Below are 12,732 nucleotides of genomic sequence, written 5' to 3' on the forward strand. Positions count from 1 at the left end.
AAATGAATATAGGAAAAGTCACCATCCTAATACAAGTGTGGTTGGAATTTTGTGTGTATTCCTTTCCCCCTCTTTCCTGTAAAAGTACATTATATATACTGATCTAACCAGTTTGTGTTGTGCTTTTTACATTTAACATTGTATCATGCTTACAACATAAAGATCTTTCCATCCTATTAGACTTCATAACCGTCTATTTAAATACATCACCACACATTTAAGGATTTTCAAATATAGTGCTCATTTCACTGTCAGATGTGTCAGGAAAAGTTTTCTGAAGAGTTTGAAAGACAAAAATTCAAGGCACTAAATTTTTTTTGATGTTTCAATTTTTTACTTAAATTCTAGTTAGTTAACATGTAGTGTAATATTAGTTTCAGGAGTAGAATTTAGTGATTCATCATTGACATATAACACCCAGTGCACATCATATCAAGTAAGGCACTTAAATAAGTGCCTTAAGACTCTGTTAAATGTCAGGATTAAAAAACAAGGCTTTGCTAAAAATATACAGATGACCGAGCACATGAATATATGGTCAATAATGGGGTGCCTGGGTGGCTCAGTTAGTTAAGTGTCTGGCTTTGGCTCAGGTCATGATCTCATGGTTCGTGGGTTTGAGTCCCATGTCAGGCTCTGTGCTGATGGCTTGGAGCCTGGAGCCTGCTTCGGATTCTGTGTCTCCTTTCTTTCTGCCCCTCCCCTGCTCGTGCTCTATCTCTCTCTCAAAAATAAATAAACATTAAAAATATTTTAAAAAAAAGAAGAAGAAAATATGGTCAACATCATCAGTTGTAGGAGAAATTAAAAGCAAAAAGCCTGACAATGCCAGGTGCTGACAAGAATGCAGAATAACTAGATCTCTCATACTTTGCTAGTTGGATTACAAAATGGTTTGGCCAATTCAACAATAGTTTGAGTTTCTTAAAAGTTAAACATGAACTTGCTACATGACCCAGCAACCCCAATGCTGGGCATTTTCTCAAGAGAAATGAAAGCATATGTCTACACAGACCTCTGTGTGAATGCTTATAGAAACTTTAGTTATAATAGCCAAAAAGTGGAAAAAACTGAAGTCCATCAACTGGTGAACAGATATCCAAATTATGGTACATTCACACCAAGAAATGTTACTCAGCAATAAAAAGCAGCAAACTATGTATAAATGCAATGAAATGGATGAGTCATAAAACGTTATGTTAGGTAAAGAAGCCAGACATAGAAGGTTACTCTGTTACAACACTTCTGACATTCAATTTTTTCCACAATGACCACTTTTCCAACAACTCTCCAGACTAACCTAGGTCCTACAGTTCGATTCAACGCTGACACTAAGTACCTAGAGTTAGTGTCCAATTCCGCAGGTTTAAAGGCTCAGTCCCACAAGGCTGTCCTTATTTCAGATTCCAGCCACAAGTCCCAGGTTGTTTACCTGTACCTCTGACCCACTAGCTGTAAGTTGGGAGTTCCCACAACTCTTTTCTCAGGTTTGGTAATTTGCTAGCATGGATCACAGAACTCAGGGAAACACTTTGCTTACGTTTATTGATATATTCTAAAGGAGACGACTCAGGAACAGCCAAATGAAAGAGATGCATAGGACTCAATGGATGAGGTATGGTGGGGAGGCGTGGCGTGGAGCTTCCGTGTCTTGTCCGAGCATCCTACCCTCCGAACACCAGCCCGTCAATGTATTCACCAACCAGGGAGCTCTCTAAGCCTTGCAGTTTAGGAGTTTTTATGGAGGTTTCACTGTGTAGGCATGGTTGATTAAATCACCGGCTGTTAGTAATTGAACTTAACTTCCAGCCCCTCCCCTTTCCCCAGAGGTCGTGGGAGAGGGGCTGAAAGTCCCAACCCTCTGATCAAAGCCTTGGTCTTTTTGGAGACCAGTCCCTATCTTGAAGCTATCTAGGGGGTTCTAGACACCAGTTATCTAACTAGAATGCAGAAAACACTCATCACCCAGAAATCCAAGGGTTTTAGGAGCTCTGTACCAGAAACTAGGGACAAAGATGAAATATATATTTCTTATTATGCTAGCTACATACTATGTGATTTCATTTACTACCTTCTGGAAAAGGCAAAACTATAGGGGACAGAAATAAGACCAGTGGTTGCCAGGGGATGTAGGGAAGGGAAAGAATGGACTGCAGAGGGGCAAGAGGGAATTACTTTGGCTGTCTGAAATGTTCTATATTGGGGTGGTAGTTATTTATATAGATGCCTTGTCAAAATTCATCAAACTTGAGTCTTATAAAAGAGATTAATTACTGTATGTAAAGTATATCTTAACAAAGATGACTTCAAATAAAAGCATTTTCATCTGCTATCTTTTGTAAATCCCCTGGCCCCAAAGGATGTGACATATACATTATGACTGCTGTGAGGGAATGAAACAAAAATTCCATCAGTGGGTACCTGGTATGACTTCCACACAAATGTCCACTGGCTGTGGTGAGCAGTGCCAATAGAACAAGATTCAGTAGAATTTTTCAGGTGTTTTTAGTCCAAAGCTTCTCTGGTTATCCATGGTTCAGACTGGATGTTTCTCCTCTTTGGGGCCTCATGTGCCTCTCTATCCTCTAGAGTCTGCTGCTTTAATAACTTCTTTTGGCTTCTCTTTACCTTCCTTTTTCTGCTGCTTCTCTGCTTTCTGTTCTTTCGCCACAAGCCGATAATTGATGCCCATGCCAATGAAGAGATAGATGCCTGCGATAATTAGGATCACACCACACGCCCAGTATGTGTATTTGTAGTCTCCATAGATGTCATTCAGACGACCTGAAGATATCCAAAACACAGTTATGTGGGCAAAAGTGAACAAGTATGCCTTTCCCAAATGAAGCTGAAGGATCTACTCAGAAAGATGTCAACCAATCCTCAAAGAGCCCATAAATGACAAATTAGTCTAAAAAAAGAACTGCTAAAAATTATCTCTTACGATGTCACACTTGGGTTTTAGATGGCCTTGCATATTTTGTTATTTTTAGCAACTTGAAAATAATGAAATCTTTCCAAATTTGAGCCAGGAAACACCTACAGATCATCTAGAATCAATTCTCTGGATTCACAGTGGAAAAATTTGTTGCTCAAAAGAGGTTTAGGAGTCTTGCCGCAGGCCACAGAGCTAACTGCAGTCTCCTGGCCAATGCTCTTTCGCTGACATCAGCATTTCCCAAAGAGCGGTCCCTGTGAACACTTGGCCTGTGCTATACAATTAACAGCAACACCTTTCCACCATTCGAAGTGCTTAATCCTCACAACAGGCAGATTCTGTCATCATTCCCGCTGTATGATGTACAAACTGAAGTACAGAGACCTTAAGTAACTCGCCCAAGGTCACAGAGCTCATAAGTGAAATAACATGGCTTTTAATCCAGGAAGTCTGACACTGAAGCTGCCCCTGTAACCTCCTGAGTGTTCCCAAAGTCAAACTTAGGGAATGGCATAACATATTCCTTTCTGGTAAAGATTCACCATGTGCATATTAAATAGGCTTTGCAAGGTCCTCTGGTAATCTATCAAACTTGGGGTTTCCAAAAATTTTTTGGCCGTGAAATCCTTGTTATAGTAAAATTTATTAGCATCTCACCCAATTGGTTAGTTAAGGAATAAACACCCAAGAGGACTTAATACAACCAATTCAAATATGATTCCATATGCTTTTCTAACTCAGGACATCGTTCATTCAGCAATATTTATCGGGCTGACACATACACTTGGCACCGGGCTGCTGGCCCTGAGGATAAGGGAGAGCAGAGGAGAGAACATCCACAGTTCAGTGGAGAAGAGAAATGTTAATCAAGTAATTATACAAGCCGTGACAAGGAGTGTTTGAAAGCAGAAAATAGGGGGTTGGGAGCAGCAAGCAGGGTCAGGAAAGCTTCTCTTACAGTGTAAATGAAGCAGGGACCTAGAGGAGGATGGGACCCATCTAGGAGGAGGGGATGGGAGAAGGATGAGGCCAGAGCACAGCAAGTGCAAAGGCAGGTGGTAGGAAGCTGGGGTGTGAGAGGGGAAGGAGGAAGGGCGGGGCTGTTGGAGCAGAGAGAACAAAAGGTGAGTGACAGGAAATGAGGCTGGAGAGATTGGAAGCCAGGCTGGGGGGCGCCTTGTAGGCCACAAGGGAATTTGCTCTCCACCCCAAGAACAATGGGAAGCAACTGGAAAGATCTCATCAGCTGGAATATCGAGTTTGTATTTGCCTGCAGAGTAGAAAACAGATTGTAGGCTGGCTAGAGTGGATATGGGTAGACCAGTCTGGAGGCTGCTGGAGCAACCCAGATAAGGGACAGGAACTATGGATGGGGTGGTGTTGTGACAGAAAAAGTGGGCCAACTAGAGAGAGATTTAGGAGCTTACAGATTTAGAAATTTATAGGACTTGGACTCTCATTGGATATAGGGAGGAATGAGGACTGGGAGTCTAGAAAAATCAGTAGTGGATTTTCTTTTATGAATCCTTCCTTACTTATAATGCATAATCTAAAAAGCATGAGTCATATTCAGAGGAAGTCCCAATTACTACTGCATTTTACATTAATAGTAATTTTAGGGGCGCCTGGGTGGCTCAGTTGGTTAAGCATCCAACTTCGGCTCAGGTCATGATCTCGCAGTTTGTGGGTTTGAACCCCATGTTGGACTCTGTGTTGACAGCTCAGAGCCTGGAGCCTGCTTCGGATTCTGTGTCCCCTGGCCCACCCCAACATCTCCCCCCACTCACGTGCTGGCACGTGCGCTCTCTCGCTCTCTCAAAAATGAATAAACATTAAAAAAAATTGTCTTAAATGGTAATTTTAAATTGTAAACAATTTGGTACTCTCAGAGAATAATCCATCAAGTTTTATGGTCACTTACTTGTTGTGTGAACTTGGGCAAGTTATTTCACTTTTAAAAGCCTCTGTTTCTTCGTTGATAAAGAGGGGACATTAACAGTCTTACCTTATAGACTTGTGAGCTATGACAAGGTATATGAAATTATCTAGACAGTCCCTGGTACACTGTGAGCCCTCACCTGGTAACTCTTATTATTATTTTAAATATTACTACTATGATAAATACCACAATTAAAATGAAATTACCAAAGTATTTTAAAGGTAGAGTGTATATTATATGTTTTTCTATAATACACATTAGTTTTATAATCAGAAAAGTTTATCTTAATGAATGTTTAAGTTTGTAATTGTTTTCACTCTCCTTTCAGCTTGATGGTTCAATGTAATTCGATTCTGCAAGTATCTGAGGAATTATGCTGTTCCAAGCATTGTGCCAACGCTGAGGCCACAGAGATGAGAAATATTGGGGCGCCTGGGTGGCTCAGTTGGTTAAGTGTCTGACTCTTGATCTCAGCTCAGGTCTTGTTCTCAGGGTCGTGAGTTTAAGACCTTCCTTGGGCTGCGCACTGGGCATGGAGCCTACTCATAAAAAAAGAAAAAGGAAAAAAAAAGAGACATGCTTTCTCTCTGCCACCCAGAGGCTCACTAATCTCTGCTTTTTATCACCTTCCCAATTTTCGATGCCTGTTTTATGTTAAGAGGACCAAAGAGGTAGTAAGTCATACTATACCTAAAAGTGGCGGCCCCAGGAGGACAGGACAGCATTCCACAATGGTCACCAATCCCACAGCGCTGGAGAACCTCTGGGGTCCAACAAGGTCCATCAGTGTTTCGAATAATACGGAGCTAAACCACCCAAATGCAAATCCAAGGAATCCCGCATAGACACAGAACCCAATGTAGCTGGAGGATAAAGGTGCTAGCAGATGACACACTCCATTTGCAATAATAGAAGCAGCAAAAAAGTACTGAACTCGAGGTCTTATCCACTTTGTGTTGGCTACAAGTCCCATAGAAGGTCTGGCTACAATATCGACAAAAGACAGAATGGAAAGAAGGAAGGCAGCCTTCTCACTAGAGTAATGTTTACTCTTGCCATAATTACTAAGAAAGACTAAAGGAGTAGCCAGCCCAAAAGCCATCACCACATTCCCAGAGAGGTATAGTAGAAAGCCTCTGTGGGTAAACAGGGATAAGTCTATAACTTTGTTAATTCTTTGAAAAACTGATTGTTTCTTGTCTTTGGGATTTCTGCCATTAAAATCTGTACTTGCATTATTTGTCCCCTTTTCTACATCAGATCTTCCAGCATCCTGAAGGGATTCTTTAGACCTGTCTTTCCCTGCATTCGTTGGCAGGGGCCCTATTGGTCGCATCAGGGCACCAGCTACACAGCAGTTTAGTAGGAGGCCCCCAAGAATTAGGAAGCTTCCTCTCCAGCCAAAGATACCGAAGAAAGCCTGATTGAGGGGGGCCAGGGTAGAGAGGAACACAGGGCTGCCTGCCATGGCCAGTCCATTTGCCAATGGTCGCCTCTTGTAGAAATACTTGCCAATCATGGTCAGAGCCGGATTCAAGTTGAAGGCAAGCCCAAGACCTGTGGAGGGGAGGAAAAGAATTACATACCAGAATAAATGTCAGAAACATATTTGTTATTGATCAACTAGACAAAATGAATGGCAGGAGGTCAAAATCATCATTGTAAGAGAGGTGATTATAACTAGTAAGTAGATGATTAAGTGGGCTGCTATTGAATAAATACAGACATAAAGTCTCTTTATGCAGCAAATACTAGATTTATAATATAACATTAAAATAATTCTTTGATATTAGCAACAATAAGAATAATATATGTAGACTCCTTAGTTTAATTTCATAATTTAGGGAATTGAAAACAAAGAGAGGATAAATCTCATAAATTCAGGAAGTAAGACATAAGTGGAGGGGCTGAGGTCAGAAAAGGAAGAAAGAGGGAGGGATGGAAAGAGAGAGAAAACATTTTGGGACAGTAAAACACAACACTGTGAAGATGCTAATACACCTTAGTAAATCCATTAATGTAATGTAATTTCTATGAGAATGCTAACGTATTCAATTTTTCAGATGAGGTAGAATGACTCTAAAATATACCCGGAGAACAAATGCATTAGAAGTATTCAAAAAGGGTAAATAATTGGTGGGACCAACACTAACAGATATATAAATATTTGCTACAGTTACAGCTACAGTAATTAGAACAGTGTGCACTTAGTCAAAAGGAAAAACTGATCAATGAAATTGGGCAAAAAGTCCAGAAACAGAACCAAAAGATACATTTAAATAAATAGGGAAGAGTAGATTTTTCAGCCAATGGAGCTGAGACAAGTATCCCAATAACCTACTAAGTGTTCTCCCATTCTTCCTCCCTTCCCGGGGAAACCAGACTAGAATGCCACCCATTCAGTCTCTCCACTGACTGCCATCCACAGCTCTTCGCCCTGGATTAGGAAGCACCATGATTTGGCCCTTCCCTACCTCCCTACCCACATCTCAGTATATTCTCAGACATGCTGAGGGCATCTGTTCCTCTAGATTTTCACAAAACCTAGAGGAAGAACTCCTACTTATCATTCACATCTCAACCCAAGATAACCCATTGAGAGGCCTTCCCTTTAGGGGTCATTCAATCCTTCAACAAAATTCTCTGTTTTAAGTTTTTGCAAAGCACTTCTCACTAGCTAATATGTATTTATCTATTCATTTATTTGTTGGTCTGTTTATTGTCTGCTTCTCTCCACTACAAAGGAAGAACCTTGTCTGTCATGGTGACTCTATCCCCACAGAGCTTGGAAACAGTCCCTGACATATCAATAGGGACTCAATAAATATTTATTGAATGAATTAATAAATGAAGTAATGAACAGGCTGAATAGCCAAGTGAGAACAATTAAGTTCTGTTCGTTCCTTATGTTATTCACATGCTCTAGATGGATTAAAATATTTAAATGTTTAAAATGTTCATGAATGTAGTCAAAGTACAGATCCAAAAAGATGATACCTGTTATTGGCATTATCTCACATCCTGCAGGTCGGACTGCACATTATTATAACCTTTCTAAAACAGTATCAAAAACCACATCAAAAACTTTTTCCCTGAGTAATTTTACTTCTAAAATGTGTCCTATGGAAATTATCATGTTCACAAAGATGTATAGAGAAGTACTATCATATAAATATGGTTTATTAATAGTGAAAAATATAAACAACCTAAAGGTCTTTCTATTCCAGAATGGTGAAATAAACTACGGTATATCCATCCAATGGGAAATAGTAGCTGCTACAGTGTATTTACTGAAATGGGGGACTATATACATAATGCACTATTACGTAAAACAACCCGGTTACAAACATTATATATAATTTTATCCCCTTTCTTTTCTTTTTTTTAAATTTTTTTTTTATTTTAACGTTTTATTTATTTTTGAGACAGGGAGAGACAGAGCATGAACAGGGGAGGGTCAGAGAGAGGGAGACACAGAATCTGAAGCAGGCTCCAGGCTCTGAGCTGTCAGCACAGAGCCCGACGCGGGGCTCGAACTCACAGACCGCGAGATCATGACCTGAGCCGAAGTCGGCCGCTTAACCGACTGAGCCACCCAGGCGCCCCATATCCCCTTTATTTTCTAAGAAAAGTACATGTGTATGCATAAAAAATACGAGCATCAAAATATTAATGGTTTTCTCTGAATTGTAGAGTAATGGGTGATCTATATTCTTTATCCTTAGTAGTTTCATTTTCCAAATGTAGCTATTAAGAAAGGGGGAAGGGAGGTTTTCTCATGTGTGTCCTTAAGCCCTTGAAAATGTATATGGATTCTCAACCAGAAAATTCTTGCTTTGTATCTGACATTTTATCTTACTCTAAGTTGAGCCAACTTCTTCTTGGGTGGAAGGATAATGAGTGGGAATAGACGATAACCCCCATTTCAGCAACTTGTCACACCCTATCACCACTGTTTCTTAAGCTTGAAAAAAAAAGGAAGAAAGAAAAACTTTCAGTAAAATACAACCACCCAATGGCTCAGTCAGTTAATCGTTTGACTCTTGATATAGGCTTAGGTCATGATCTCACAGTTGTGAGTTTGAGCCCCACAATGGGCTCTGCACTGATAGCAGATAGCTGATAGAGAAGAGCCCGCTGGGGATTCTCTCTCTCTCTCTCTCTCTCTCTCTGTCTCTCTCTCTGTCTCTGCCTCACACTCTGCTTATACTCTCTCTGTTTTAGCAGAGATAAAATAAATAATAAATAAAATAAATAAATCAACTTAAAAAAAAATAACCACCCAAAGTGCCAGAACTTTCTTTCTTTTTTTTTAAAAAAATTTTTTAACGTTTATTTATTTTTGAGACAGAGAGAGACAGAGCATGAACGGGGGAGGGTCAGAGAGAAGGAGACACAGAATCCAAAACAGGCTTCAGGCTCTGAGCTGTCAGCACAGAGCCCAATGCGGAGCTCGAACCCATGGACCGCGAGATCATGACCTGAGCAGAAGTCGGACATCCAACCAACTGGCGCCCCCAGAACTTTCTTTAAAGACATGTTTTTCTGGTACTATGAAATTAACATATCTATAGCTCTTAAAAATGGTAACCCGGGGCGCCTGGGTGGCGCAGTTGGTTGGGCGTCCTACTTCAGCCGGGTCACGATCTCGCGCTCCGTGAGTTCGAGCCCCGCCTCGGGCTCTGGGCTGATGGCTCAGAGCCTGGAGCCTGTTTCCGATTCTGTGTCTCCCTCTCTCTCTGCCCCTCCCCCGTTCATGCTCTGTCTCTCTCTGTCCCAAAAACAAATAAACGTTGAAAAAAAAAATTAAAAAAAATGGTAACCCAATCATTTTTCTAAGAACTTTCATTTCTCAAAAGAATTGGCAGATGAATGCTACAAATAATCTGCATAAAAATTAATGCTTCAAAATACATCAGTAGCAACTCACCTCCAATGAATCCAATGTACAAGTAAAGTTCCTGTACAGTGTTGGAGAAAGAAGCTGCAATCAAGCCACAGCCTGACAAGCAGCCACCAACAATCATGGTTGGACGACTGCCATATTTATTCACCAGGATACTGCTGATAGGACCTGGGAGACAGCGAGTAACTCAGTAACATAGAGGAGAAGCCCCCCACTCCCATCCACACCTGCACAAGGCATTACTGACATGAAAGGATGCCAAGACATAAGTACCCCACCCCACAAAATAAACAGATGAAACAGAAGACACTGGTAAGAAATAGTGCTTTCTATTTTATATCAGAGTTACAGGTTTGTGTAATGGGAAAAATCTAGCATTGATTGTACATCTATACACTTACAACATACTGGATGGATTTTAACTGAAGTATGGAAGACCTAACCTATCTCCTTTAAGGCAAAATAGGCTGCAAATAAGTATTTATAGGATTCTTCATGTATCTAGGATATTACTGACATATATATATGTAGTAAGTTTGCTCTGTTTTTAATTTTTTAGATGATCATCTGGAGCAAATGCACATGAACATGATGAGATGTATGAGCCTGATCAAACTTCTGACTTTAGAGCATATTTTCAAGTTAGCTAAAAGGTACTTTGTTTCTCAGAGAAAACAACAAAACCAAAACAGAACTACAAAACAAGAATGCCTACCATCACCACTTTTCTTCAACATTATACTGGAGGTCCGAGCCAGCGCAGTAAGAGGGGGGGGGGAAAGGTGTAAGGAAAGGAAGAAACCAAACTATCAGTATTTGCAAAAGATATGTTAGTCTATCTTAAAATTTTGAAAAAAAAAAAAAAACACCTACCAATAAACTATTGGAAGTATTAAGAGTTTAGCAAGGATATATGATTAAAACATAAAACATCAGTTGACATTCCATATACCAGCAATCACACATAATCATTTTTAGTGAAAGTTATCCTTCATAATGATATCTGCTTTGCAATATAACTGAGCTAACAGCTCACAGTTGTATGTAGCCTTTATTGTTAAAGGGAATGAAAAATATGACTCAAATCGCATAGCCTCAAAAACTAACATTTCAAGTATCTTACACAGAAAGGCATCAAGAACAAAAAGTATTCAATATGGGGTTTTTGTCCACCTTTTGAAAGCTAAAAGAACAGGCCTTCTGGGTACTTACCTCCAGCATACATGACAGCGAACATAATAGAAGAGATCCATGACACTTCGCTGGTGCTGGCATTAAATATTTCTTCAATTTCTTTGTAAAATACAGAAATAGATTTGCCAAATGCACAAGAGAAGCCAATGGAAATAAAAGCTCCAGTAACCACTGCCCAACCCCAGCCTCCATCTGGGGGGCTGGGTCGAACTGGACCTCCATTTGATGGTGACATTGTAAGTGAAGATGAATTCCAAAATGCAGTGCAGATCCAAATATCTAAAGGATATGAAATTAAAATAGTACATAACAAGTAGGTCAATAAAAAGCACTTCCATAAAACCCCTTAAACTTATGTTATAAAATAAGTGAAAAGCTTTTCAATAGTACTTGTACTCTGTGAACACAGTAGAAAAAGTTCAAGAGTTAGAGTATTGCCCCCAATTTTTATAGGCTTGAAGTTAAAAACTCATCACCACTTGAACTGTATGCCCAAGCCCTTTCAATCCTTTTCAATAAATGTTTTGCTTTTTCAAATTTATAAACATACCTGTTTTAATAATAGATTAGTAATTTTCCACATTACCAGAGATAACTAAATAACTCATCTGACTTATCTGCATGCAAAACTCACAAATACTCACACTATAAAAGTTTCACAACGTAGTATTTCCTTTATAATTTCTCTCCTTTCTCAAACTATATTCTCCAATACTCACCTGGTTTTTATGTTCCTAGAATTTATAGGCTAACTTAAAAGTGTCAGGAAGGGGGCACCTGGGTGGCTCAGTCAGTTGAGCATCCGGCTTCAGGTCAGGTCATGATCTCGAAGTTTGTGAGTTCGAGCTCCACATCGGATTCACTGCTGTTAGCCTGTCAGCACAGAGCCCACTTCAGATCCTCTGTCCCCCTCTCTCTGCCCTTCCCCCACTTGTGCTCTCCCCAAAATAAATATTAAAAAAAAATTCAGGAAGGACATACTAGTATCCCATAAAACTCACTAGATATATGGCAACTTTCCTTCCTTCCTTCCTTCCTTCCTTCCTTCCTTCCTTCCTTCCTTCCTCTCACTCTCTTTCTTTCTTTCTTTCTTTCTTTCTTTCTTTCTTTCTTTCTTTCTTTCTTTCTTTTCTTTCTTCTTAGATTATGCAACATGCAAGCGGGTGAGAGGGGCAGAGGGGGAAAAAGAGAGGGAGAGAGAGAATCTGAAGCAGGATTCACTCTCAGTGTGGAGCTTGTTGTGGGGCTCGATCCCACAAACCTGGGATCATGACCTAAACCCAAACTGAGAGTCGGCCACTCAACTGACTGAGCCTCCCAGGCACCCCAGACATACAGCAATTCTTTAAAAAGTTCTTTCCACTTTGGGGCTATTATGAATAATGCTGCTATGAAATTTTGTGCACAGTCTTTTGTGTGGACAGGTTTTCAATTCTTTCAATTCATTTTTACTTAGTAAAAATGCTAGGTCATATGGTAATTCTGTTTAACATTTTGAGAAACTGCCAAACTCTTTTTTTTTTTTTTTGCAAAATGGCTGCACCATTTTACAATTCCACCAGCAATGTATGAAAGTTCCAATTTTTCTACATCATCACTAACATTGTTTATGTCTATGATTTCTAACTATCCTAATGTGTGTGAAGTGGTAACTCATCGTTATTTTGATTTTCATTTCTCTAGTAACTACTGATGCTGAGCATCTTTCATGTGCTTATTGGCCATCTGTATAACTTCTTTGGATATATGTCTTTG

General features: G+C 39.9%; 1 protein-coding gene across 2 annotated transcripts; it reads right to left on the reverse strand.

Moving 5' to 3' along the window:
- Positions 1 to 1,526: 1,526 nt before the first annotated feature.
- Positions 1,527 to 11,256, reverse strand: LOC123598468 (monocarboxylate transporter 1-like). Of its 2 annotated transcripts, XM_045478687.1 has the most exons (5): positions 10,996 to 11,070; positions 10,499 to 10,524; positions 9,808 to 9,951; positions 5,568 to 6,434; positions 1,527 to 2,784 (listed from the first exon to the last, which is right to left on the reverse strand). In XM_045478687.1, exons 1-5 carry the CDS (start codon positions 11,034 to 11,036, stop codon positions 2,579 to 2,581), a joined length of 1,284 nt encoding a protein of 427 aa, XP_045334643.1. In that variant the 5' UTR covers positions 11,037 to 11,070; the 3' UTR covers positions 1,527 to 2,578. The 2 variants fall into 2 exon arrangements, with proteins under 2 accessions (XP_045334643.1, XP_045334642.1); XM_045478686.1 differs by lacking the exon at positions 10,499 to 10,524 and having other exon boundaries at positions 10,996 to 11,256.
- Positions 11,257 to 12,732: the final 1,476 nt, after the last annotated feature.

The sequence above is a fragment of the Leopardus geoffroyi genome, chromosome C1 (assembly GCF_018350155.1).
Source record: "Leopardus geoffroyi isolate Oge1 chromosome C1, O.geoffroyi_Oge1_pat1.0, whole genome shotgun sequence".
NCBI lineage: Eukaryota > Metazoa > Chordata > Mammalia > Carnivora > Felidae > Leopardus > Leopardus geoffroyi.